At 51.3% G+C, this 26,875-nt stretch overlaps 1 protein-coding gene across 11 annotated transcripts in view; it reads right to left on the bottom strand.

Annotated features, from left to right (window-relative positions):
• The window catches only part of SHANK3 (SH3 and multiple ankyrin repeat domains 3), a 443,257-nt gene that overhangs the window by 231,429 nt on the left and 184,953 nt on the right, over window positions 1-26,875 (bottom strand). For 10 of the 11 annotated variants that reach the window (XR_014516107.1, XR_014516108.1, XM_083460914.1 and 7 more), the window contains 5 exons: window positions 25,975-26,126; window positions 23,920-24,087; window positions 22,592-22,708; window positions 21,014-21,091; window positions 13,065-13,131 (listed from right to left, as the gene is read on the bottom strand). Coding sequence is in view for 9 of the 11 variants with exons in the window: in XM_083460914.1 (XP_083317040.1) it covers window positions 13,065-13,131; window positions 21,014-21,091; window positions 22,592-22,708; window positions 23,920-24,087; window positions 25,975-26,126 (582 nt within the window). In the remaining 2 variants the exon portion in view is untranslated. Of the gene's footprint in view, window positions 1-13,064; window positions 13,132-21,013; window positions 21,092-22,591; window positions 22,709-23,919; window positions 24,088-25,974; window positions 26,127-26,875 lie in introns of those variants that run through there. The other variant, XM_083460913.1, reaches the window with a different exon arrangement.

Here is a 26,875-nt window from a genome sequence, read left to right as displayed (position 1 = left end):
ACAGCTTAGGACCCCACTATCTTGGGGGCCCCAAATTTTTTTGAAGGAAAAAACAACCTGGATGTACATTTCCAAAATATAAGATAAAAATAAAACTTACATACAGCGACAGTGTTTAGTGCTGTGTTGTGGTGTTGTGTAGGCTCCTATGATGTAAGTCATGGGCCCTGCCTGCTCGCCTGCTCCCTAAAATATCCCTGGTTTGCTCATTTCTATATATAGGGTGCCTACATTCTGCATGGACTGGTTGCAACATGTGCAAATGGCTTTAGATACCTATTAGGTCCATAAATTACCATATAGCATATATTCCACACAAAAAACAGTGACAATTTGTTGTTGATAAAGAACAGCTGGACATTAAGGGCCCCATTACCTTCAGTAGCTGAGGGCCTCATCAAACCTAAATGCGGCCGTGATTCAGGACATCGGCATGTCAAGGCTAAGCAGAAACCCATCTACCTGACATACTTGCTACCCAGGCAAAGGCAGGGGGTGTTAGGTGTGTGTTACTCTGCCTATAGGCCAAAGATATTGTCAGGGTCTGGAATGAGGAGGAATGGTGGGAGCAGCTTCCCCCCGCCCATCACTTTTCCTGAACCTTCCCAAGGGCAGGAGGACAGTATGAATTTAGAACAGTGGTTTGCAGAGGGGCATAGTCCAGAGGGGGAGAGCTGGGAAATACTGGGTGAGGAGCAGCTAGAAGAGGAAACACCAGGAGAGAGAGAGACTGGTAGATTCAGTGTCCTTGGACAGCATTCCTGACCCCCCACTTGCCTAAGACTAGACAGGCTCTGAGAGTCATAGAACAGAGAGCGCAGAGGCAACAAGCTCAGATTACTCAATGTAGGAGTGACGTAGATTAATGGGTACAGGGGGGTAAACCTTAACTGGGAGCAACACCATTTCTAGAGAGATGTGCATTCCTTTGTCTATCGCTGTGATTATTAAAGAAACTGACTGGTATGAATGCTCCTTTCGTTTGATCTGCTTATTCTGATTCCCCGAAGCCTGACAGATATGGGGAATGCTTTCAGCCTGTAGAAAGCTTTCTGGGGGCCACATGGCCAGGTGGGGCCAAAGGCAAAAAGTGGGTGGAGTGGAAATGTCAGTCAACAAACTACATTCCAGCCAGGCTGAAGTCAAGAGATTTTTTTTGCATACCCAGACTCTGCCCTCTGCTCAGGCAAGCAAGAGGCCTGGTCCCATTCCTAGGATCCGTATCCCAGTCTGGCAAAAGCTGCCCTCAAAGGCTGGTTTGGCCTCAAAAGGGTCCCTGGAGCACTTGAGGCATTCCTGGGCTCTACCTTCTTTTACTGTGAAATCTGAAAACCTGGTATTCAGTGGGGCTCCTATCCAGGCAAGGTGCCTGCAGGATTTCAGCCTAAACAGTTGCTGGGGGCAGACAAGGACACTGACAGCTCTTAACATGGCTTCCTGCCCTCCAGAGGAAGCCCCCCCCCCAAAAAAAAACCACCCCACTTCCCAACCCAGCTAGCCAAGGAATCCTCTGTGAGCCGCCCTCTTTCATTCCTTCATCTTCCCGGTCGCTTTCTGCATCTGTGACTCAGAGATCCGTAGATTGCAAGCGCTTGCCCGCCTCTCCGTCGCCATGGCAACCTGATGCATTTATCCTGGCTGCTATCAGTCTAATGGCTCTGGCTTTCAGGGGATTCATTCCAAGCCTTCCATGCTCCCTTCTTGATGATTGAGCCTCATCTGGATCCCATTTTTTATATATATATAAAAAATCAAAAAGTCGTCCCCCATCCCAGTGGATGTGATCGAGGCCGGTCCATTTAATCACTGCATCACCCTCTTTTCTGTAGTGGTAAGTCGGTTGCCTGCGCTGGTGTGCTGGCCCCGGGGGTAACCCGAGTAACGTGGTCCAGCTCCAGTTCCGAATCCAAGTGTTAGGACACTGACAAACTGGAACGTGTCCAGAGGAGGGCAACCAAAATGGTCAAAGGCCTGGAAACGATGCCTTATGAGGAACGGCTAAGGGAGCTGGGCATGTTTAGCCTGGAGAAGAGGAGGTTAAGGGGTGATATGATAGCCATGTTCAAATATATAAAAGGATGTCACATAGAGGAGGGAGAAAGGTTGTTTTCTGCTGCTCCAGAGAGGCGGACACGGAGCAATGGATCCAAAATACAAGAAAGAAGATTCCACCTAAACATTAGGAAGAACTTCCTGACAGTAAGAGCTGTTTGACAGTGGAATTTGCTGCCAGGGAGTGTGGTGGAGTCTCCTTCTCGGGGGTCTTTAAGCAGAGGCTTGACAACCATATATCAGGAGTGCTCTGATGGTGTTTCCTGCTTGGCAGGGGGTTGGACTCGATGGCCCTTGGGGTCTCTTCCAACTCTATGATTCTATGATTCTATGATTCTATGATTCTATGTTCCACGAGGAGTCAGTCCGGCAGGGCCAAGGCAGGAAACCAGGCAAGGTCAGGCACAGGATCACAGGCAGGTTCTGGCAGGGCAGGGACTAGTGAGCATGATGGCTGAATTTGAACCCAGGTCTCTCCCAGGTCCATGTTTTCCTGCTGAGAGGGCACAGCTTGTATCTCAGCGTTCAAGGCACTTATCTGCTCAGAACTTCCAAATCCCCTGCACCAAAGAGGCTTTTGTTCAATTAAAGCCTTAAAAAAATCTCACCAAAAAAACCTGCAGCGAAAAAGACTGTAAATGAATGTTTAGGAGCAGGAAAATTCTGAGAGCCAAATGGATTCATTAAAAAACAAACCAAAAAAACCTTTTTTTTTAGTAAAGACTTAAAGAATTTAGGTAAATGCTGATTAAACTATGGGGTGTGTATATCCTATGAAACTGTTCAATCCAAGTGTTGAGTCAGAGAGCCCAGCACCACTCTCCCTGGTGGGCTGTGATTCACTAAGTCCAAACTTTTTTCAAAGACGGCCAGATATGATGAAGTGAACAAATGTGAAGGCCGACGATTTTACCCCAAAGTTGTGGGTTTTTTAGGATTGTAGTCGTTGAACTACAATTGGATTAGGCCCCCGGGCCAGGCTTTGGACATGCCTGCACTAAGGTCTCACGCTAACAGTTTTTCCCAGAACAGAAAAATTCCAAGAGGTGCTGGTAAAGAAATAATGAAAAGTGTGCCTCAGAGCAAGTGCAGAGTTCGTATCCTGCCCTTCAGTGAGTAATCCCAGCCAGGCTCCATCCAGCTGGAACTCAGGAAGGAAGAGATCGATCAGGGTAAGTGGCTGAAGTATAAACGCCTCCTCGCCACGATGCCTTTAGTTGAGATCCATACTTTAGCTGAGACTCCTGCACTGCAGGGGGTTGGACTAGATGACCCTCAGGGTCCCTTCCAACTCTGGAGTTCTCTGATTCTGATTCTATGCTCTGTCTCCACAGCTGGGGCCGGCAATGCTTCTGAATACAGTTGCTGGAAAGCACAGGAGGGAAGAGAATTGCTCTTGTGGTCAAATCCTTCTTTCAGGTTTTCCACAGGTATCTATCTGGTTGGCCACCTGTGCTGGACTAGGTAGACCACTGGCCTGATCCTGCAGGCTCCTCTTATGTGGCTAGTTGGGTATTGGATTGACCTGGCTGTTTGTGCTGGGACAGGTGTAACCCAAGTAACGCAGTGCAGGTCCGGTTCCGAATCCAAGGCATACAGCAATGTTGCTCCCGCAACCTGGGGTGGGGTCCGACAGCCTTTTATCTTTGTCGGGGTAACGGCCGGTCCTGATCCCCCCTGATCACCTCCCTGTTTCGCCCGAAGGCGAGCACTCCTCCTGCGAGTACTCAGGTCTCTCCTTCTCTCAGACCTCAGTCTCTGCAGCTCGGGAGATGCTGGTGGGTAACTAGACCCAGAGGCCGCCTCAGCCTCCCTGACCCAACTGGTAGTGGAGCAGCTGTAAGTGATGGCCCAGCTGGAGGCAACAAGGGAATCTCCGCCTCTGGAGCCAGGGCAGGCTCAGGCCCCTGACTCGGCCCAGCTGGTGCTTGTTGCAGGGGAAGCTGTGCAGACTGGGACTCTTCAGGATCAGACCCCAGACTGGGTTCAGATGCCTCCTGAGGCAAAGGATCCGGTGCGGACTGAGTCTCCTCTGGTTCCAAGTCTGAGCCCCAGTCCCAGGCCATCACACCATTCTTATAAAAGCTCTCTGAAACCACTGAAAGAAAGCAACCATTTTGGCCCAGGGGAGTAGAACGCCTTCAAGCATTTGAGGTGAGCAAAGGCAGATTTGTGTCTTGCGTGCTTCCACGCCCCGCCCTCCAGGATCCCCTGTTGGTGCTACCAGCCAGTGCCACCCTCTGGGCACCTTGACAGGGAGGGAGGGGGCTTGCCAAGCAGAGGGGCCAGGAGAGCTCTCTGTGGGAGGCGGCAGTTTGGGCTTGTGCTCAATGAGCCGAGCAAGGTAATCATTATTTCCCCACCATCAGCCGCTTGGGGGAAATGCTTAATTGCATGCCGGTCTGATCATAGGCAGGCTGGCAGTGTCACAGGCAATTTTTGGCAAGTGAAGGGCTCGCGCCAGCCTCGTTTCTGAGCAGGCAGGAGCCGAGCAGCTGTAACGGTGCAGCCGCGGCAGCTGGGAGATCAGGCTCCTGGCAGAAGCCACTCGCTTTCTTCAAAAGCCCAACCAGCAGAGAATCTGGGACCCATGAATGAGCAGCTTGGGTGCCAGGAAGCAAACAGAGGGGCCTGGCCAGGCCCCCATTTCCTCTGGGAGCAGCTTTTGGTTTATGGGTTCCTCTTGGGCTCATCTACGTGGTGGCAGAAAAGGACCACGGCAGATGTTTTGGGTGCAGATTGGGGAGTCAGTACCTCCACTCCCCTTTTAGCCTTGCCCTTTGGGTACAATTACCATCTTATGCAGAATGCTTTCAGTGTACAAAAGTGAATCATGGAACTGGAAGGGGCTCCAAAACTCATCTAGTCCAGCCCTCTGCTGTGCAGGTATCACAGCTGCACAGGGTCTTGCTTTCCTGGGAAGCTGGTTAGGCGCAGTGATCACGACGGGGCTGGGTCTGTTTAGCCTGGAGAACAGAAGACTGAGAATTGGACATGAAAGCCATCTTCAAATACCTGGATGGCTCAAACATGGAAGGTGGAGGAAGCTTGTTTTCTCCTGCTCCGGAGGGTCGGACCCAAACCAATGGATTCAAATTACAAGAAAGGAGACTTGAGAACGTCAGGAAGAACTTTCTGAGAGTAGCAGAAACAGAATGGTGGTGGACATTCCTTCTGTCAAAGAATTCTGGGCACCAATTTGGGAGATTTTTCTTTTGTCCCACTTATTTCCCCGGGAAAACCCAGAGTTTACTGCTGAATTGTATCAAACGTGAATCCACCGAAAACCCAGCTCGTATTTGTTCTGAATCAGCAGGAAACCACAGGAGGAAAAAAGCAAAATGTCTCACACCTGTGCTTAGAAATCACGGGACTGGCAGAAGGGTGGTGAACCCAGAGTTACAATTCCCTGCAACCCTTAACAAACCCAGAATTCTTTTTTTTTTGGGGGGGGGGTGGAATTGTGCTTCAGGTGTGCCTTAAGGACATAGGGCTTGACCACACTTCCAATTGCCCGATGCCTAGAAAGCAGGAGTTCGTGGAGCTGTATTCCTCCTGGGAAAATCTACTCTTTAGCTCTAAATCGGAACAAACAGCTATCTGCAGGAAACTCGATGGCTGTTTACTCCGATTGAGCACTAAAGAGTGGTTTTTCCCGGGGGAAAGCAGTGGGACAAGGGGAATTGTGGATGAATCCAGAGTGTGTCTGCTGTCTATGTCCCACCGGATCTGTTCTCCTATGCAATGGCTGTGCTGGCTGGGGCTGGTGGCCGTTGTTACGCAAAACATTTGAAGGCCACAAGCTTGCGGCAGGCTGGCCTACCTTCCTCACTCCTTCTTTTCAAGCTTCCAAAAGCCACGGAATGCAGCAGTGAGAAACATCATTGAGAAGTTTTAGTTGTGCTGTACTGCAGCTCACCAGCGGAGCACAAGTTCGAATCCTGGCAAGGGAAAGTATCCCATCTGAAACCCTGGAGAGATGCTGCCAGTCAGTGCAGACAATGCTGGGCTGGAAGGACCAATGGCCTGACTTGGTACAAAGCACACAAGAATGTAAGTGGGGCACGGCTGGATCCGGCCCACAACCTACCCAGTCCAGCCTCCTGTTCTCACAGCAGCCAACCAGATGCCCCGGTGGGAAGTCCATGAGCAGGATTCGAACACAAGAATCCTAGAAATGTTGGAAGGGATCCTGAGGGTCATCTAGTCCAACCCCCGAAATGAGGGAATCTCAGCTAACAGATCCATGCCCATCTCTGGTTTTCAGCAACTGGTATCCACAAACATTGCTGCCTCCAACTGTGGAGGCAGAGTAGGGTCACCATAACTACAAGCCATTGATGGCACCCTCCATAAATCTGTCTAATCCTCTTTGAAAGCCATCTAGGTTTGTGGCCACCCCTGTGGGAGGGAGTTCCACAGATTAACTCTGCACTGCGGGAAGAAGGACTTTTTAGAACCTGTCCGGAATCTTCCAGCATCTAGCTTCGTGTTATGTCCGTGAGTACTCTTAACCGTGAAATAATAAAGATCTATTTCTCGCCCTTGATTATGAAGCAGATTGTCTGTGGCTTTGCAAAAGGGGAAGGGGGGCTTTTAAAGGAGTCCCTCCATGTTGGCCACTCCTGTCAAGGACACATCCTGCACGTGACTGTGCACTGAGGCAGTGGGAACAGCTTGTCACGCTGCTGAGTGATTCAGCTGCAGAGGTCCAGGTCCTGCGCAAAGCTTCTCTCGCAGGGGCTCCAGGCGCTTTCAGATTCTTGCAGCTGCCGCCCCCGCCCCCCGTCACACTCTCAGCCCTGCAGCCCTCCGATCTCCATCCTTCCGTAGCGGTTCCCAGAGTCAAGCGCAGCCCAAGGTGTGGCAAATCTGGCAGCGAGCAAGGCCCAAAGCAATGGAGGGAGAGGGGTGCTTAAGTGAGAGGGAGGCAAGGAAAGAAGACGGGGCTGCAGGTGAGAAGTCTTCAGCCCAGAGAAGCTATTTCAGGTGGTAAATTGGTGTGGCAGGAAGGTGCCAGATCAGAGAATCATAGAAACATAGAGTGAGAGCTGGACCATAAAGAAGGCTGATCGCCGAAGAATGGATGCTTTTGAATTCTGGTGCTGGAGGAGACTCTTGAGAGTCCCATGGACTGCAAGAAGATCAAACCTCTTCATTCTGAAGGAAATCAGCCCTGAGTGCTCACTGGAAGGACAGATCCTGAAGCTGAGGCTCCAAGACTTTGGCCACCTCATGAGAAGAGGAGACTCCCTGGAAAAGACTCTGATGTTGGGAAAGATGGAGGGCACAAGGAGAAGGGGACGACAGAGGACGAGATGGTTGGACAGTGTTCTTGAAGCTACCAGCATGAGTTTGACCAAACTGCGGGAGGCAGTGGAAGAGAGGAGTGCCTGGCGTGCTCTGGTCCAGGGGGTCACGAAGAGTCGGACACGACTAAACGACTAAACAACAACATACAGTTGGAAGGGACCCCAAGTTCACCCAGTCCAAATCCCTGCAAAGCATGAATCACAGTTAAGGAATCCCTGACAGGCGGCCATCCTTAAAAACCTTCAAAAACCTTCACCACCTTCCGAGGGAGGCCATCCCACTTCCAGGACTTCAGGTGGAACTGAGGGAAGAGGGCTGCAAATGCCCGTGAAGGACCAATGGGGTTGTTTTCCAATTGCAGGCAACCGTTGCTTGCTTTCCAGCTGCATGTGGACGAATGAAATGACCTCTGCTTTTAGAACTGGGAATAGCATAATGAGCACCGCGGCCAGTTCTGTGAAGGGCAGGGAGGAAGGGGGACGGGCAGCAGATTCGTGGAGGAATTTGGAAGGCAGTTGGCAGATAGATTCTCTCGGTCTGCAAAACTTGAGTCCTACAGAGCCTGCAGCAGCTCTGAGCCGTGAGCGTATCCAGGAGAAGGTTAAGTGGCAGCTGGAACAGAGCCTCTCATTACCCATGCGGAGAAAAGGCGCCACTCAAGCGAGAGGTCAGCTTGTGGATATGGGCGCTTTTTTTCTTTTAAAGCTATCTGGCAGCATCACTAAGATCCAGCGACTGGAAGATGAAGAGAACAAAGTTCAAACGAGGAAGGGAAGAAGGAGTGTTCCTTGTGATCAGGAGCAGCCGCGAGAATCGTCAACCTTGGGAAGGAGGGGACGTCACGTCGCCGGAGCCAGGATGGGCCTCGGAAGACGTGGGAGAGATCGACCCCGTGGGATGGGGCGAGGCGCATGAAGCACACGGCCAAATTGCCTTGTACTGATCCTGCTGCATTGTGATTCCTGCATTGCAGGGGGTCAGACTAGATGGCCCTGGGGTTCCCTTCCAACTCTGTGGTGCTATGATTTCTATCCGACCTTTCCTCCAAAGAGCTTGTTGTGATTCTACCAGAACGCTCTCTGTTCTAGCCTGGTCCTGAATGGGGTAACTGTGCCTCTGAAGGACCAGGTGCGCAGCCTGGGAGTCTTTCTGGACTCACAGCTGACCACATAACACCGGTCCTGAAAGACCTGCGCTGGCTCCCAGTACGTTTCTGAGCACAATTCAAAGTGCTGGTGCTGACCTTTAAAGCCCTAAATGGCCTCGGCCCAGTAGACATGAAGGAGCATCTCCACCCCCATCATCCAGCCTGGACACTGAGATCCAGCTCTGAGGGCCTTCTGGTGGTTCCCTCGCTGCCAGAAGCCAAGTTACAGAGAACCAGGCAGAGGGCCTTCTTGGTAGTGGCACCAGCCCTGTGCAACGCCCTCCCACCAGATGTCAAAGAGATAAACAACTACCAGACTTTTAGAAGACATCTGAAGGCAGCCCTGTTTAGGGAAGCTTTTAATGTTTGATGTATTATAGTATTTTAATATTCTGTTGAAAGGTGCCCAGAGTGGCTGGAGAAACCCAGCCAGATTGGCGGGGTATAAATAATAAATTATTATTTTTATTATTCTAGCCTCAAAATAACCCTGCGAGGTAGGCCAGTCTGAGAGACTGTGATCCCAGGCTGCTCTGCCAGGTCCTCATATACCGTATCTGCTGCACTATGTTGAGGTCATCCCAGGAAGGCTTTTCTAGAGTTCCAATAACTGGCAGGGAGGGGCAGATCACCTTAGCTGGAAAGCTGTTGTGTAGACTTTGTCCCCCTCTTTCCCTGCTGTTGGTGGCAGCTTTCTCAATGGATCTTTTTAAGGAGCACATGGTTTCAGGAGGGATTCCACAACCATGAGATCGCAGCTACCTGTCTCCTCAGAGGCTGGGAGAATCCGCAGGAGGCACCGAGGCCAGCAGGCTCCAATGGGCAAGGAGTAAGAGGCTTAGTCAAGGACCTTTGCGTGGTTACGCTGCATTTTAAATTTCACTGCTTTCCATTTCAGTATTGCTGTTATGTACTGAGTTGAATAGGATCCAAAAGGCAGCAGTCTGATTGGTCCTAGAACAATTGGGTCCAGAATGCAGCAGTCTGATTGGTCCACAGAAGCCACCCAATCCAGCTCCAGGTGGAAGTGAATCCACAACCTGATTGGCCTACAGGTGAATCCTGGAAGTAGCCAATCACATGGGGCCCATTGTGTAAATAATGTATATACAGTGGTACCTCGGGTTAAGTAATTAATGCGTTCCGGAGGTCCGTTCTTAAGCTGAAACTGTTCTTAACCTGAAGCACCACTTTAGCTAATGGGGCCTCCTGCTGCTGCCACGCTGCCGGAGCACGATTTCTGTTCTCATCCTGAAGCAAAGTTCTTAACCTGAAGCACTATTTCTGGGTTAGCAGAGTCTGTAACCTGAAGCGTATGTAACCTGAGGTACCACTGTAAAGCAGACATTCTGGGGGAACTTCCATTCCTCCTCACCACTATGAGCTGAATAAAGAGCATGAAATCCACTCTCGACTCTGAATATATTTCAGTTGCAAACTGCTTTGGGGACGCATCTGGGCTGGGTGGCCCAGAGGAAATGAAACACTTTGCAGATAAACCAATGAAAGCAAAGAGGGTTCATGCACACACCCACGCTCCCATTTTGAACCTGGCAAGCACAGACCTCGGAGGCCTGCATGCTCAGGCACTCTGTGCATGAGCACAACTACGCATGCATGCAAAAAAACACACACACACACACAACACTTAGTGGCCCTGCAAGTTCCTCCATGTGTTCGAAAAGTACAGGAAACAAATATGATCGCTTCTGTGCTGAGTACAGAAGCACAGCGCTGATCAGGGCTTGGCCGTGGCCTTCCTTGAGCGCCACTGGCCAAAGGGGGGATCTGCTGGGAGAATGGACTTTTCAACCACTGGGAGGGGGTCATGCCACTGGCAGAAACAGCCATGACCTTGGCAATGCCAATGGATGCCCAGCCCTGCAAATGGCGCTTTGAGTCCAACTCAGTCCCCGCACCTTGCAGGTGTTTCTCCTGGCCCCGATACCTGCCCTTGCCTTCACCTTCCCAGGAGCTGGGATGAGGTGCCCAGCACAGGTCTGGATGTGGCCTGGCCCCCCTCCCCTGCCACCTGGCCCCTCCAAGCCCCGCAGGCTCTTCCTCCGCTCCTAATCCCACTTCTCTGCAGGCGTTTCAGGAACCTTTCTGAGGGTTCGCTTCAGGCTGTTCCTTCGCCAATTCCCTTGGCTTGCAGGAGCTGGCCATCTGGACCCGCTGCCCGCCTGCCCGCTCCCAGTCCCTCTCATCCTCCCTTTCCTCCTAGTGCTATTTGACCTACTTGGACTGATAGCCACCTCTCGCCAAGGCAGCCTTTCCGCCTTTAATTGATCTCGTGCCTCCTCCTCCGCCTCCGCCCTCTCAATGGAACAAAATTAAATAAGTCGGTTTTGGTAGCCAAGCCGTTTGACAATTCTCATTAATGTAATCTCCCTTTCATTTGTTAATGGGCCCTGCTCTCTGCCTCTGATCCTGCGCCTGATAGGTGCTCAAGAAACTGCCATTCTTCTCTCATGGGAAACCAAAGCGACTCCCTGGAAAGGGAGAAGAGACAAGCTGGGGTTTTCGAGTACAAAACTCCAGAGGCCTTGAGGTTGCAAAGCTCCTGTCTGAATGAACTTCCTTGCCTGTCATCTGGGCTGCACTCCTTCAGGCTATGGTGTGGGGGCTCCCTTGATGGGCCACCCCTCCATTTGAAACAAAAGCACCACGCCCGCAGAAAGCTAGCCTGTCAAGGAGAAGACGTAGTTGGAAGCCTTCACCTTGGTCTGAAGATGCTGTTCTCAATGCAGAGGGAATTTTGTTACCTCCCAGTCATGAGAGGGGCAGCCCAGATACTGGCTGGGAACCAGGTGATGGTTTGGTCTCTTGGTGCAACCCAACACAGCAGCTGCTGTGACTCAGAAATTGTGCAATGTGAAACAAAAGAGCAGTCAAGTACAACATTCCTAGAGTGAACATGTTTACACATGGGGAGGAATGTTTGTCCAGCCAGCAGGAAAACTTCCTGTTTCCTTCTGGGCTGGGACAGACTTCCTCTGCATGTGACTAGAGGTGGGCGCAGCCTCACCTGTGCAGGTAACGACAAAAGCACAGGGCAGGGCAGCCATCTCTCTCTCTGCGACTACAGGCATTGAAGAAGCAACATCTGCTTAGCCAAAGATGCCCTCTTGGATTCCAGCCAAGAGAGGACAAAGGGACTGTCTCCTTATGAGATAGTTTCCAGGTTTATGTTACTTTTCTAAGCTAAGTCTACCTTCTGGGATCCAACTGTGAGCAGAATGTGAGTAAACTCTTTTTATACTTTTGTAGAAGACTGTGTCCTGTCTTATCTTTTATGAGGGAATAAGGGGGAAATACCAGAACAGTTATTATAGAGGCTTTAGCGAGCCTGAGCAAACGCATCCGTTGTGAATTTAAAAAGGGGAATGTCACTCTGCTAAATTGTGAACTTGTTGACACAAGTTGGAAAGGCTATAATCAAACAATATATCCTCTCCTGCATCCCTGAACATTCCCACAGAAATGAACCGTTTGCTCCAGGATTCCTCTTTCTGTGCTGCTCATCATTTCATGCAATGCTCTCTCATCTCCTGCCACTGAATTTCCTCTGCCTAAGCTGAAAAGCCTGTGTCTCCTCCAGCCTCCCTTCTATGCGAGATGCACCCACCTTCCCCTGATCATTTCCTTCAGTCTCTGCCAAGCGGGAGCCCAGAAGAGCAAAAACCATTCTAAATGTAGCTGCACCACAGAGGCAGGTCACAGCATGCATTCTCAGGGGAGGAAATACCAGCATTGTCCCTGCAGGAGCTGCATATGGGATGGAAGGAGTGTGGGGAGCAAGGCAGAAGACGCCCCGAAGGGGCACAGCCAATCGCCTACCTCAAACCAACCACAAGATAAAGAGATGCCACCTTGTCACCTTCTGTTCCTCCTCCCAGAGTCACCCTCCCCACACTAGACAGGCTAGGGCAGAGGTTCCGGAGGTGTCCAGTCTGCATTGCAGCCCCACAAGGAATGCAAAAGGTCCCTTCTGTTGGAAGCTGGGTGGCAAAGGGGAGGCGGGCAGGTTGCATGGCATCTGTGCCATACAAAGGGCCCATGGTGGAGAGCCTAGCCCAAGCTGGCTCCTCTCCTTCCCAGAATGACTAGGGAAACAGGCCCAGGCTGACACTCCAGACAGCAGCCAGGACTTTATGGCAGAGCTGGACTCGCTGCCAGAGATTCCCAAGGAGGTCACCAGTTCAAAATCCACTGCGGGGTGGCGGGTCTCCTGATCAAGGGGCTCCCCACCCCCAGGAAACCCAGAAGTCATGGGACAAAAAGCTCCAAGGGTGATGCTCCTCCTCTCATCCACTTCAAGGGGTAGGTGCCCTGAAGCTGCCAACTCAAGGGAATTCCGGGAAGCCAGGGAGAGGTTTCCAAGCAGGGCATTAGCCAGGCTGGCCCTTTCTCAGGTCCTCTGGTCCTCCTGGCATCTCCTCCTTGGCCCTCTTGGCCAGGGGTTGGCCTGGCACAAGGACCACAACTGTCGTGCCCCAGCCTCCCACCATTGAGATAAGAAGTGCGTGGAAAGCCAAAGACTCTCACTCACCAACGTCGGACTCTTTGTGGGTTTTGATGATTTCGGCCAGTTCAAAATTCCCCGCAATTATGGCCACCTGAAACGAGGGGAGAGGACAAAGCACAGGAGTCAGGTGGGGCTGCTTATTCCAGATTCGTCAAGGTTTTTTAAGCAAAATTAACGATCACAGAGATTTATATTGTTCAATCCTACAACAACCCTGTGAGGTAGGGCCACTTACAGCAGCACCCTTTTACCTTCTCATCCCTTAATGAACTCTCCATGTTGCTGCACCCTCCCCAGAGCATATTCTGTAATTTCTTTTTCCCGTCAGAATTGCTGAGCTAGAAGGCAAAGGTCTTCCAAAGCCTTTGCAATGATGTCCTTTCTGAACAGGGATGAAGAGGTGGCTATGATCCCAGGGGTCAGCAAACTTTCAGCAGGGGGCTGGCCCACTGTCCCTCAGACCTTGTGGGGGGCCAGACTATATTGGGGGGGGATGAACAAATTCCTATGCCCCACAAATAACCCAGAGATGCATTTTAAATAAAAGGACACATTCTACTCATGTAAAAACACCCTGATTCTTTGATTCACCCAGTCAGTGAGTCTGCTGCCCTGATACCTAGAACAGGGCACCAAGGGATATGGGGCATGGCGTTGGCCCCACAAGCCCAACTCAGGCATTTTCTGGGATGTGGGCAGATCAACAGGTGCAAATGAGTTCCCTGAGTGCAGCTATGTCCGCCTGAACTCAAATCTCGCTATAGCACAAGCCAGAGGTGGCCATCACGGTGCCCCACAGATCAATGGTCCTTCTGGATAGGGGTCATGGGAGCCCCATTCGAATCACACCCAGGCTTTCCCTGGGACGGGGCATGTGATTCAGATGTGTTGACATATCAATTTGGTCTATGAATTTGCAATGCACATTTCATTTGTTTCTTGGATGGTTTTCTTTCTCTTTCTTTCTTTCTTTCTTTCTTTCTTTCTTTCTTTCTTTCTTTCTTTCTTTCCTTCTTTCTTTCTTTCGCCTGGGAATTTTTTCTTAATGTTGGTGGCAATTCCCCCACCACCCCCCCGGAAATAAATGAAATAAACAAACACCATCTGGAGGGTCCTGTGTTGGGAAGGCTGGCAGTGGGTTTATCGCGGCATGAGGCACAGTGTTGTGATTGGGTTACAGTGCTGGACTTGGATGAGGAAGACCTGGGTTTCAAATCCCAACCCAGGGCCTATCCATGATTCCTCTCACCCCACTGGTTTCCCCGGGGGAAACTGCTCTTTAGCACTCAATCAGAGCAAATGGCCATTCGGGTTTCCTCAGGATTGATGTTTTCCCTGATGGAACACTAAGGAGCTGGTTGAAACTGCAGGAGGAGTGGGGCAAGGAGAAAACAGCTCAGACGCGTGCCTTGAAACTTTGGGTCAAACAGAAAACTGCTTGGACCCATGCTTTCTGTTAGGATATAGTTCCGTTCCACCTTAAAGGGTCAGGTAATGCTTCAGCAGTACCATCTATCTGGTAACCCTTTAAGGTAGAACGGAACTATATCCTAACACTTTCTAGGCAGAAGTGTGGATGGGACCACAGTCATAACCCCCCCCCCACACACTGGTCCAGGTACCCTCTTTTCAGTCTCCTGTTCCACTTACAAGCACACTGAGTCAACAGAGTGATGCAGCAACAAAAAAAAAGGTACCACGATTTAGGAAGGATGTTGACAAGCTGGAAGGTGTGTCAAATACCTCAAAAGAAGGGAGCCTTTAGCAGTGATTTCTGCATTTCAGGTGGTTGGGCTAGAATAGATTATGCTTGCAGTCCCTTCCAACTCTACAATTATACAATTCTATGATCAGGCATGGCACCCTGGAACTTATTGAAAGAGTAGTCTACAAATGTACAGATCTGTCATTCTCTGACGGCTGCCACATCCTCTCGACAGGACCCAAATAAGACCCCGGAGGGAGCTGAGAAACAGGATGAAAGTTCAGCTGCTTCTTTCCTCTGGAGTCCACAAAGGCGGGGGGAGGGACAAGAGAGGGAGGGGGTGTTAATAATTGCTTCTGACAAAATGTAACTGAAACAGATCCAAGATGCAGCAGTCTGATCTCAAGTATGAAATGGATGCAGAAGACCGTGAAATGCTGCCACCGTAATGGAAACTCACAAAATGGCACACATTAGCAGAGATGGAGAGGCCAGATGAATCCCTGGCAGCGGGGGAGGGGGAGGCGGTCAGATGTTGATCACCACCAAGGCTCAGAGTCTCAGGAAGTTGAAGCAGAATGAGACAGGCAGGCCAGCGCCTGCAGAAGTGCCCACTTCACAGAATCACAAGAGCTGTAGGGTTGGAAGGGACCCTGAGGATCATCTAGTCCAATTCCCTGCAGTGCAGGAATATCCACTAAGGCATCCATGACAGCTGTCACTCAACCTTTGCTGAAAAACCTCCAATGAAGGACAGTCCATCTTCCAAGGGAGTCCGTTCCACTGCCAAAGAGCTCTTCCCATCTGACGTTGGGTCAGAATGTCCTTTCTGGCCATTTGAATCTACTGGTTTGGGTAGGAAACCAAGTTTGTTCCACCTTCCATATTATAGCCCTTATGATATTTGAACATGACTCTCATGTCTCCTCTTTTCCAGGCTAAACAAGAAGAGGAGTTTGGATTTGATATCCCACTTTATCACTACCCGAAGGAGTCTCAAAGCGGTCAGCAATCTCCTTTCCCTTCCTCTCCCACAACAAACACTCTGTGAGGTGAGTGGGGCTGAGAGACTTCAGAGAAGTGTGACTAGCCCAAGGTCACCCAGCAGCTGCATGTGGAGGAGCGGGGAAGCGAACCCAGCTCACCAGATTACGAGTCCACCGCTCTGAACCATTACACCACACTGGCTCACCTCCCTCAACCGTTCCTCATCAGGCTTAGATTCCCTCATCAGGCTTAGACTCCCTCAACAAACCCACCTCCCTCAACCATTTCTCATCAGGCTTAGATTCCAGACTCTACCCAGGATTGTCCCACTGGTCCATCCAGGCCGGTCTTGCTCTAAGCAGCCATGGCTCACCAAGACCTCCCCTGGGCTTACAGACTGACATCTTATTCACCTGGAGAGGGATCTCATGGTCTTCCCTTGTTTGCACAGAACACAGGGCACCAAAATGCCAGAAGCAACATAAGCTGCTGACTCACAAGTGATTGGGCATAAAAAGCCTAAGAAGAGCCTTGCTGGATCAGGCCAGTGTCCCTTCCAGTCCAGTATCCTATTCTCACAGCAGCTGGCCAGAATGCTTTTTGGGCAAACTTGCAAGGAGAACACCAGAGCCCTCTCTTCTTCTGTGGTTCCCACCAGTGGCGTAGCGTGGGTTCTCAGCACCCGGGGCAAGGCAAGTAATTTGCGCCCCCTAACCCGGGGCAAGGCAAGTAATTTGCACCCCCTAACCCGTGGATTTTAGCACTCGAGTCTCTTCCGCGCGCCCCCAGATGTTGCGCCAGGTGCAGCAGGCCCCACTGCACCCCCCATGCTAGGCCACTGCTCCCACCACAGGTCTTCAGGACAGCCTTCCGAAGGCTGGTGCGGGGAGAAGGTCTCTCCGCCCCACTGCCAGCTTTCGGAGGAGGTCCGAGGACAGTGGGGTTCCTGCTTCCTCGAGGAGGGCCGGCCAAACGTGCCCCCCCCCCAAATGTTGCGCCCGGTGCGGCCGGCACCCCTGGCACCCCCCACGCTACGCCACTGGTTCCCACCAACTGGCATTCAGAAGCAAAATTGCTGCCTCCAGCAAGTTAGGCTGATGCAGACTTGGAAATGGTTCGGGAGCTCTCGGCTGCCCCAACATTTGTGCTCGGCTTCTGAAACACACTGCATGCCACGAGCTCCTTTGGGAGTCACAACTTTCAGCTATGGCAAGGTCTGGTTGTGGGAGAGCTGCTCTGGGTTGGGTTCAGCTTGCAGGAGCTCAGAGGAGCTCCAGTTGGGGGTCAGGGACCCAGGGGCACCCCCTATTCACACATGCCAAGGCTGAGCTCTGGAAGCAGAGCATGGGGTTCTTTAGTGGCGCCATTGCACAAACAGTGCTCCTGAGCTGCAGCTTGCGCAAAGTCTACCCCATCAGCCCACTCTCCAGGCATCTGAGGAAGAATCAGGGCCTGTGCCCTTCCTTAAGTCATAGAGATCCTTCCTTCGCGAAGCGAGTCCTGCTCCTCCTGCTGCTGCTTCTTGCTGCCCTTCCCGCGGGAGACTTGCTGACAAAGGCCTGCGATAAAAATAGCCCTGGATTTATCACTCACGCTGTCGGCATGCCAAAGCAGAACCGGGGGGGATGCGTGAAGGGAGCCAAAGCGCAGGTTTTGTGGCTTCTCCAGTGTCACCTGCCCCTCCATGCCCAAGCCAAGAGGGTCACTGGCCTCATTGGGCACCCTGGGGTGGCCTCCCTCCTGGGCCAAAGGAGCCCAACACTGAGGTGGAGATGAGAGGCAGCTCTTTCAGACATTGTCAGAAACTGCCTCCTAAACTTCATTTCATGACTCGCAATGGGAAGACAGGAATGAGGAACCGGAGGCTGGAGAAACAGCTACCCGACACACAAAGTGGACTGAGCGCTCTGCTTTTCCTAGGCCTTTCTGACTGGCTGAAAGCCCAGTTGAAACAGGGCAGATGCCCACCCCAGACCTTTAGGCAAGGTGTCAAGGTCCGGTCTACGCGTGATCGAAGTCCTGGCTGAGGACATCAGGACCGGAGGCAACATAGCGGGGTGGGAGCAGGAATGAGTGTCCAGAAGCCAGGGGTCCGAGGGTCAGGAAGCAGGGAGTCACGAAGTCAGGGGTCCGAGGGTCGAGGAGCAAGGAGTCACGAAGTCAAGGGTCCGAGGGTCGAGGAGCAAGGAGTCATGAAGTTAAGGGTCCAAGGGTCGAGAAGCAAAGAGTCGTGAAGTCAAGGGTCGAGAAGCAAGGAGTCAAGGAACCGAGGTCCGAGGATCAGGAAGCAAGAAGCCAAACGCAGCAAGGAAGGAAACAAGTTGCTGTGGCAAAGAGCCGAAGGGAAATGCTGACCTTATATCCCTTCCCAGCTCTTGCCACCAGGTGCTGTGAGTTACCAATCGGCCTCACCTGTGCGGCCGCACCCTGCCTCTCCAGAACAAACTTAGGAAGGCCCCAGTCCTGCAGAGTCCTACTGGTCACAGGGCCTGGCTCCTGCACGCACTCCTGACAGAAGGTGAGTCCTGCCCCTCTTGCTGTAGCAGGTTTGGGGTCAGGGTGGTGGTGGGGAGGAGGCACTTCGCACAGCACACTTAACCTATGGAACTCCCTGCCACAGGAGACAGTGATGGCCAGCAACTTGGATGGCTTCAAAAGAAGATTAGGAAAATTCTCGGAGGAGTAGAGGGCTATGGATGGCTAATGTTTCTGGATGGCAGTTGTTGAGACCATGGGAGGGGCGAGTTGTTCTTGTGGTCAGATCCTGCTTTTGTGGACTTCCAAGCTGAGGCACCTGCTTGGCCACTGTGAGAAGAACAGGATGCTGGACTAGATGGGACATTGGCCTGATCCAGGAGGCTCTTCTCATGTTCTCCTGGGGGGACATGACTCCCCGTTGCCCCTTCTCTGTTTCCTTGGCCAGCAGGAAGCCTGGCTGGTGATGTGTGCATGTCCCATAGTTCCCGGCTAAAATCCCGCAACTTTTCATACCACAAAAGTTCTGATGGATTCTTTTTGTCCTGCTTTGGCTGTGCTGGAGCACAAGAAGGCAGTAATGCAGTAACATTGGGGAAGCATTGCAGAACAATTAGTGAAGCAGCCTTATGTGAGGACGGTCCAGGGTAACTCCACACCAATGCATTGTTATTGCATCAGTGACATGCTTGCTTGTTGGTATCTCTCTCCCTCTCCCTCCCCCCTCCATCATCTATATCTATCTATTTTTCTATATCTATCTATCTATCTATCTATCTATCTATCTATCTATCTATCTATCTATCTATCATCTATCTATCTATATCTATCTATCATCTAGCTAGCTAGCTAGCTAGCTAGCTAGCTAGCTATCATCTATCTATCTATCATCTCTCCATCTCTCTCAGTGGCGTAGCATGGGTTGTCAGCACCCGGGGCAAGGCAAGTAATTTGCGCCCTCTAACCCGTGGATTTGCGCCCCCTAACCCGTGTATTTGCGCCCCCTAACCCTAACCCCAGATGTTGCGCCCGGTGCGGCCGGCCCCCCCTGCACCCCCCACGCTACGCCACTGATCTCTCTATCATCTATCTATCTGTCTTCCAGAACAATTAACAAGACTATCTTGTTAGATAGATAGATCTATCTATCATCTATCTATCTATCTATCTATCTATCTATCTATCTATCTATCATCTATCTGTCTTCCAGAAAGACGAACAAGACTGTCTACCATTTATCTATCTATCTATCTATCTATCTATCTATCTATCTATCTATCTATCTATCTATCTATCTGTATTTAAAACCTTGATTACAATAAAAGCCTTTAAGTGGTTTGCAATAAATGTTGAATAATTCAATCCGCGCCCCCAAAACCCACCAGTTTGGAAGCCACCTGCCCCCTAGATAGGAGGGACTTTTTCTCTCTTTCCTCTGAGAATAAGAAGGGAAGGGAGTAGTTGCTTTAAATTGTAGGGGTGCAGAATGAGGCTCCTTGCTGTCAGCCACAGGGAAGGTTGCCTGTGGCATGGGTGGGAGTGCACTGAGGGCGCAGGTGTGGGGTTGTTGATTTTTTGATTTTTTGTTTGTTTCTTTGCAAAATTTCCTTCCTTTCAAGGCTTCAAGGTGAGGCTGGACTTATCCTGTTCTTTCTGCACTCAGATCCAAGTGGTTTTCTGACTTGGCGCTGCAGCTTCCCCTCCCCTCGCCCAACCTGGGAAAACCGCTCTTTAGTGCTAAATCGGAGCAATCGCCGATCCAGAGAAAACCCGATCCATGTTTGCTCAGATTTAGCAGTAAACTGAAGGAAAGCTGTGGGGCAAGCAAAAGTGAGGGTGAGCCCTTAGCCAGATAGTTAATTGGCAGCCACTGAGGATGAGCTTTGAGATGCATTATTATAATTATAATTGAGAGGCACAATTCAAAGTGTTGGTGCTGACCTTTCAAGCCCTAAACGGCCTCAGCCCAGTAGACCTGAAGGAGCATCTCCACCCCCATCGTTCAGCCCGGACACTGAGGTCCAGCTCTGAGGGCCTTCTGGCGGTTCCCTCCCTGCGAGAAGTGAGATTATGGGGAACCAGGCAGAGGGCCTTCTCGGTGGTGGCTCCCGCCCCATAGAAATAAACAACTATCTGACTTTTAGAAGACATCTGAAAGTAGTCCTGCTTAGGGAAGTTTTTAATGTTTGATGAATTATTGTATTTTTATATTTTGCTGTATACTGCCTAGAGTGGCTGGGGAACCAGATGGGCAGGGTATAAATAAATTTATTTATTTATTTATTTATTTATTATTATTATTATTATTATTATTATTATTATTATTATTATTATTATTACTTATTGTTGCTACTGCCTCAATAAAATACCCTGAGTCTGGGATGTGGCCCGAATGCTCACCATGCTGGCTGTTGGGGGTGGAGTGCCCTATAGCGTCTGCAGGAGGGTCCAACTCTGCTCTAGAGTGCAGTTCTTCTTCCCATGCCCCACAGCAATCAGGGTGGGTCTGAGGCCCCAGTGACTTTATAGGATTTCTGCCAAGGGGAGCAGATCTGGCTGGCCCCTTCCCCAATAAAACTGCCATTCTTGGCACATCTCTCCCTCCTGGGCAAATACTGCCCCCCTTTCCGTTTGCTGCCTTCGCAGTTGGCCCCCCCAAGAGAGGAGGCCGATGGCACGGATGGGCAAGAACCCACACGGGGGGCCTCTGCCACCGTCTTCTGAGGGAGATGTGGAAGGGTGGGAGTGGGAGGGCAGCCCAGGAGGCAGAGACCCTTTCCCTGGCCCCACTGCTGGGCTCTCCTACCTGGAATGCTGTCTGGCTGTTGTAGTTCCGGATCTCCTTGCTCGCACCGCGGAAGAGAAGGACCCGAGCGCAGCTTTCCTGGCAGGGGAAAGAGAAAGGCAGAGTGAACTCTCCTGAATATTTTTTTTGTTTTTTTTGGGGGGGGGAGCAACATGGGAACAGCCTGCACTGCCAGACTGGCAATTCAGAGCCGAGTCAGAGGCTGAGGAACTTCTGGGTTTCCTGTGGTCCGCAACCTGAAAGCACGAAACCCAAAGCGTTTGTAACCGGAGGTACCCCTGTAGGGTAGGGTAGGGTTGGGGGCACAGAGGATGAGTTTCTGGAACTGGGGGGAGTGTTCCCTGAAAAGGTTTGAGAACAAGTATTTTACTTTCTGGAAAAGAAGGAGAGGTGTCAGAACTTAATTCTGCAGGGTAGGCTTGAACCTACGCTGACTTAGAATCATAGAATCATAGAGTTGGAAGAGACCACAAGGGCCATCGAGTCCAACCCCCTGCCAAGCAGGAAACACCATCAGAGCACTCCTGACATATGGTTGTCAAGCCTCTGCTTAAAGACCTCCAAAGCAGGAGACTCCACCACACTCCTTGGCAGCAAATTCCACTGTCAAACAGCTCTCACTGTCAGGAAGTTCTTCCTAATGTTTAGGTGGAATCTTCTTTCTTGTAGTTTGGATCCATTGCTCCGTGTCCACTTCTCTGGAGCAGCAGAAAACAACCTTTCTCCCTCCTCTAGGTGACATCCTTTTATATATTTGAACATGGCTATCATATCACCCCTTAACCTCCTCTTCTCCAGGCTAAACATGCCCAGCTCCCTTAGCCGTTCCTCATAAGGCATCGTTTCCAGGCCTTTGACCATTTTGGTTGCCCTCCTCTGGACACGTTCCAGTTTGTCAGTGTCCTTCTTGAACTGTGGTGCCCAGATTTGGACACAGTACTCCAGGTGAGGTCTGACCAGAGCAGAATACAGTGGCACTATTACTTCCCTTGATCTAGATGCTATACTCCTATTGATGCAGCCCAGAATTGCATTGGCTTTTTTAGCTGCCGCGTCACACTGTTGGCTCATGTCAAGTTTGTGGTGAACCAAGACTCCTAGATCCTTTTCACATGTACTGCTCTCAAGCCAGGTGTCACCCATCTTGTATTTGTGCCTCTCATTTTTTTTTGCCCAAGTGCAATACTTTACATTTCTCTTGGAATCCATGGACCCCAGACTCAGCTTCAGCTACACTTTCAAGTCGTAAGGGGCATGCACTCAGTACATGCTCAGGGGTGGTTTCCTTTAAACCTCTCTGCATATCCTGGAGCTGAATCTTGAGGAGGGCCAGCTGGGAAGAATCCCCTTGGACACCCATTTCCCTGTCGGCTTTCTTCATGCAAGCAAAAGGAATGCAGAATCTTAAAACTGTCACGTTGTAAGGGACCCCAAGCGTCATCTAGTCCAACCTGCCTGCCTGCAGAACTCCATAGGTGGCTGCACAGGTGCAGCAGCAGGAGGGCTCTTGATCCGCTTCAAGGGCTGGTCTGCCAGGGGAGGGGGCCCAAGGCCAGAGGGAGGGGAGGTAGGACTCACCTGGTTGTAGAGAGCACAGACGTGGAGGGCTGTGTTCCCAGATGCGTTCTGCGCTGTCATGTCTGCCCCATAGAAAAGGAGATGCTCTAGGTGTTGAACATGCCCATAGCGACAGGCCTGTTTGGGGAAGGAAGGAAGAGGGGCAGAGAATTTTCAGTTCAGGTGGGTGGTCACACGGGGGACAGCAGCAAGTGCTGGACTCAACAAACCACATCAACAGTGCCCCCTGCTCTCCATGCCCTCCAAAACACACACACACACCTCACAGGCTTCCTCCAACACTGAATTACTTATTCTAAATCATCTACGCCACATTTTGCAGACATGATTCCATAGCAGAAATAACACTTTATTTTTGTGGGGGGCAGAGGGGGTGTGAGTGGGATCCACCAAGATAATAATAATATAAATATTAAAAACACTGTAAAACATTAAAAACTTCCCTAAACAGGGCTGCCTTAAGATGTCTTCCAAAAGTCAGGTAGTTGTTTATTCCTTTGACATCTGATGGGAGGGTGTTCCACAGGGCGGGCGCAACCACTGAGAAGGCCCTCTGCCTGGTTCCCTGTAACCTCACTTCTTGCAGGGAGGGGACCACCAGAAGACCCTCGGCGCTGGACCTCAGTGTCCGGGCTGAATGATGGGGGTGGAGACGCTCCTTCAGGTATTCTGGACTGAGGCCGTTTAGAGCTTTAAAGGTCAACACCAACACTCTGAATTGTGCTTGATGCCCTGGGAGCCAATGGAGGCTCCACCAAGAGCCTTGCGCTTCGTATCATGGGCCAAACATCATGGGGCTCCCTTCCACTAAGGCCAGATTCTCCCTGTCCCAAGAACAGCCATGGTTGACATGCCAGCCAAGACCATTCAAAGGCACTCCTGGCCTCTGAGGCTAACTGAGCCTCTGGTGACAAAGATGGATCTGGGAGCAGCCTGCAAACTGCCACTGTGTTTTTTCAGAGGGCAGTCAACCCAATCCAGAATGGGCAACCAGTCAGTTTCCTGGACATGGGAACAATCATCACAACTCCATCTTCACAGGGATCAAGTTCAGTTTATTGACCTTCATCCACTCCACCCCAGACAACAACCCAGATGATGTACGGCCTCTCCAGACTCAGGTGTTGCGTAAAAGCAGAGCCAAGCGTCACCTGTGCCCTGATGGCCCCCTGCTCCAAAACGCCACCACAACCCGGTGTAGCAGCTACCTCACTTTCCCCAACGTGGGGCCTCTTCTGCCAGACAACCGCTTGGGGGCTGAGCCCCCCACCAGGGTGCTAGCCTCTCCACCCACCACCCACCCACCTGCAGCCACCTTGCAGCCTCACCTGATGGATTTCTTGCCAGCCGTTTTCGTCGATGCAGCCCACCTTGGCGTAGTCGTGCAAGAGGAGCTCACAGCAGTAGGGGTCCCCTCCAACCATGGCACTGTGGTACAGAGGTGTTAATCCACGGCTGTCCTTGTAATCTGTAGAGGCACCCAGGTCTAACAGCGTCTGCGCAAACACAGTCACAGGCAGGCAGGGGGGGTCGGTCAGTGGTTGCTGGACCTCTCGGCGCGAGAAAGGCAAGGGGGGTGGGGCAGAGGCAGACCACACACCCAAAACGCCGGGATGCCATTCCAGGACCTGCAGGAGCACTGCTAGGAATTGGGAGGGAGGCAGGTTGCTGGGTTTTTTTAGCAGCTTTGCCCGGCAAGGAATGCCTGGGCATGAGGTGGAAGTGGCAAGAGTTGGTTTCTGGCGTGGCTCAGGGTGTGAGAAGGGTGGTCTGCTCTCTCCAAGTCTCAAAATGAATTCAAGCGGTGGCTTTAGGCAAGCAAAAATCTCTCTTGGTATCAGATCCCCATTTGCGGCCCAGGAAGACTAAAGTGGCCTCCCATACAAGAACGTTGCACACATTACTGACTTGATGTAAACAAAGCATTTCATGAATGCATAAAATGTGTTATATGAACCATCATCACCATTCTTGGAGTTGGTGTATTTTTTTTGGGGGGGGGGATTCATAACTTAATCTTGGAGATGTTGATTTTGCTGTTGTTCTTTTAATTTTTGCATCTTTCGTCTTATTATGACTTATGGCTGTGCACCTTTCGATGTTTCAGTTTGCTGCTCATGACTACTTTCCTTATAGTTTCACAACATATTTTTGCAGCTGTGCAAATCTTTGCATGCTGTAAGCCGCCTTGAGCGTGGTTTCAAGCGACAGAAAGGCGAGTTGCAAAGAAACGACAGTGATGATGATGGACATGTAAATGGTGCAGAGCGCACCATCAGATCACCCTAGTGGGCCTCAGAGCTTCATTTCCACATCCCCAATTTTATTAAGGGGACGGCAGGGCTGGCCCAAGACATGCTGGTGCCCGAGGCAAACCCCAAAATGGCAACTGCCCTCTTGTGGTTTCCAGCAACTGAGATTCAGAAGGATTTGCTGCCTCTGGCACTGGAGAGCCATCCTGGCAAGTAGCCATTGGAAGCCCTCTCCTCCTCCTTGAATACCGTATTTTTCGCTCCATAAGATGCACTTTTCCCCTCCTAAAAAGTAAGGGGAAACGTGTGTGCGTCTTATGGAGCGAATGCAGGCGGGAGGCTCTGCTCAGTGCTCCCTTTAAAGAGCCACGCAGGGTGTGTGTGTGCCTCTTGCTGGCTTTTCCCCGAGGAGAGAGAAGGGACTGACGGGCTGCCCGTCGTCCCTTCCCCACCTCCCAGAAAAGCCAGCAGGTTTGGCTCGGCTCTTTAAAGGGAGCGCTGAGCAAATTCAGAATATTTTCTCTCTCGTTTTCCTCCTCTAAAAACTAGGTGCATTCTATGGTCAGGTGCGTCTTATAGAGCGAAAAATACGGTAATCTTCTTCTAAAGCCACCTGGGGGGGGGAGCCAGCACTGCCTCCTGTGGCAGGGAGTTCCATAGGTTAACTCAGTGCTGGATGGTCCGCCTCTACAGGGCAAGGGAGAGCGGCCTCCAGGCTCTACGGGAGGAGCAAGCAGGATGCGGCGATGAGAATCAAGGCAGTTCAGTTGCCCCCATTCCGTTTGGGGGCAGAGTGCTAGGCTGGTGCTAAGCAACCTCTTCATGCTTACCTCCCCCCACCCTCCAAGAACATTCAAAACCTGCAAAGCAGCCAGTTGTGACACCCCCAGACACAGGAAAGTGGCCCCCAGCGCCATGAGTGGGAAACACCCCCCCCAAAAAAACCCCCATGAGGTTAGGCAGAGGTGCTGGGCAGATGCAAGGGAGGCGGGTCAGCTCCGAGACTGTCTGCCCAGGGGTGGCAAATTCATAAGGGGGAGAGGGGGTGCGATGGAATGGGGAGGGGGGGTAATAAGTAAAGCTAGCCGAGAGCAGCAGGAAGAACAGGAAAGCGGCTCCAGGCAAACTCACCATCAGGGCAGTGTGATTCCGGCACCGGACGGCTTTGTGCAGAGCTGTCATGCCTTCTCGCGTCCGGAAATCCAGGTGGGCACCTCCGTTCCTCAGGGCTTTGATCATGTCGATACAGTACTCCAGCTGGGCAGCCATCGTCAGGGGGCATTCTGGAGAGGCCCCCACCCCGCCCCAGGAAAGAGAAGGTGCACATCTGAGAAACGCATCCGCAAGAAGCGCCGCATGAACTCTTGGCCCAGCCCCACAACTGAGGAGGGGTGGGCTTGCCTCGCAGCCCCCATCCCGCTGAAACCCGCCCCCTCCCCTCCTGACGGGACCTGCCCTAGATCTCCTGCTCTTTCTGCCGGGAAACAGTAGCAGCAGGAGTTGTCCTTTTCACGTAATTTATGCGTCAGTTTCGCCATTTCCACATAGTCCATCAGTTTCCCTTGCCACAGTTCTTTTGTCGGGATTTCTTCATTCTTCCATCCTTGTGCTATTAAGACTCTTGCCGCCATTGTCGCATACATGAATATGTTCTTCAATTTCCTTGGCAGGTCTTTTCCTACAATCCCTAACAAAAATGCCTCAGGCTTTTTTACAAATGTTAATTGGAACAGAGAGGGAAAAGTTTTGCTCAGGGTTGCAGTTTGCTGAGATGGCTTTCTCTTTGGGGAGAGAGCCAGAGTGGAGTTAAAAGGTAAAGGGACCCCTGACCATTAGGTCCAGTCGTGGCCGACTCTGGGGTTGCAGTGCTCATCTCTCTTTATTGGCCGAGGGAGCCGGCATACAGCTTCCGGGTCATGTGGCCAGCATGACTAAGCCGCTTCTGGTGAACCAGAGCAGCGCACGGAAACGCCGTTTACCTTCCCGCCAGAATGGTACCTATTTATCTACTTGCACTTTGACGTGCTTTCGA

Source organism: Podarcis liolepis, assembly GCF_965112155.1.
Source record: "Podarcis liolepis genome assembly, chromosome: 10".
NCBI lineage: Eukaryota > Metazoa > Chordata > Lepidosauria > Squamata > Lacertidae > Podarcis > Podarcis liolepis.
This window is presented reverse-complemented; position numbering and strand designations above follow the sequence as displayed.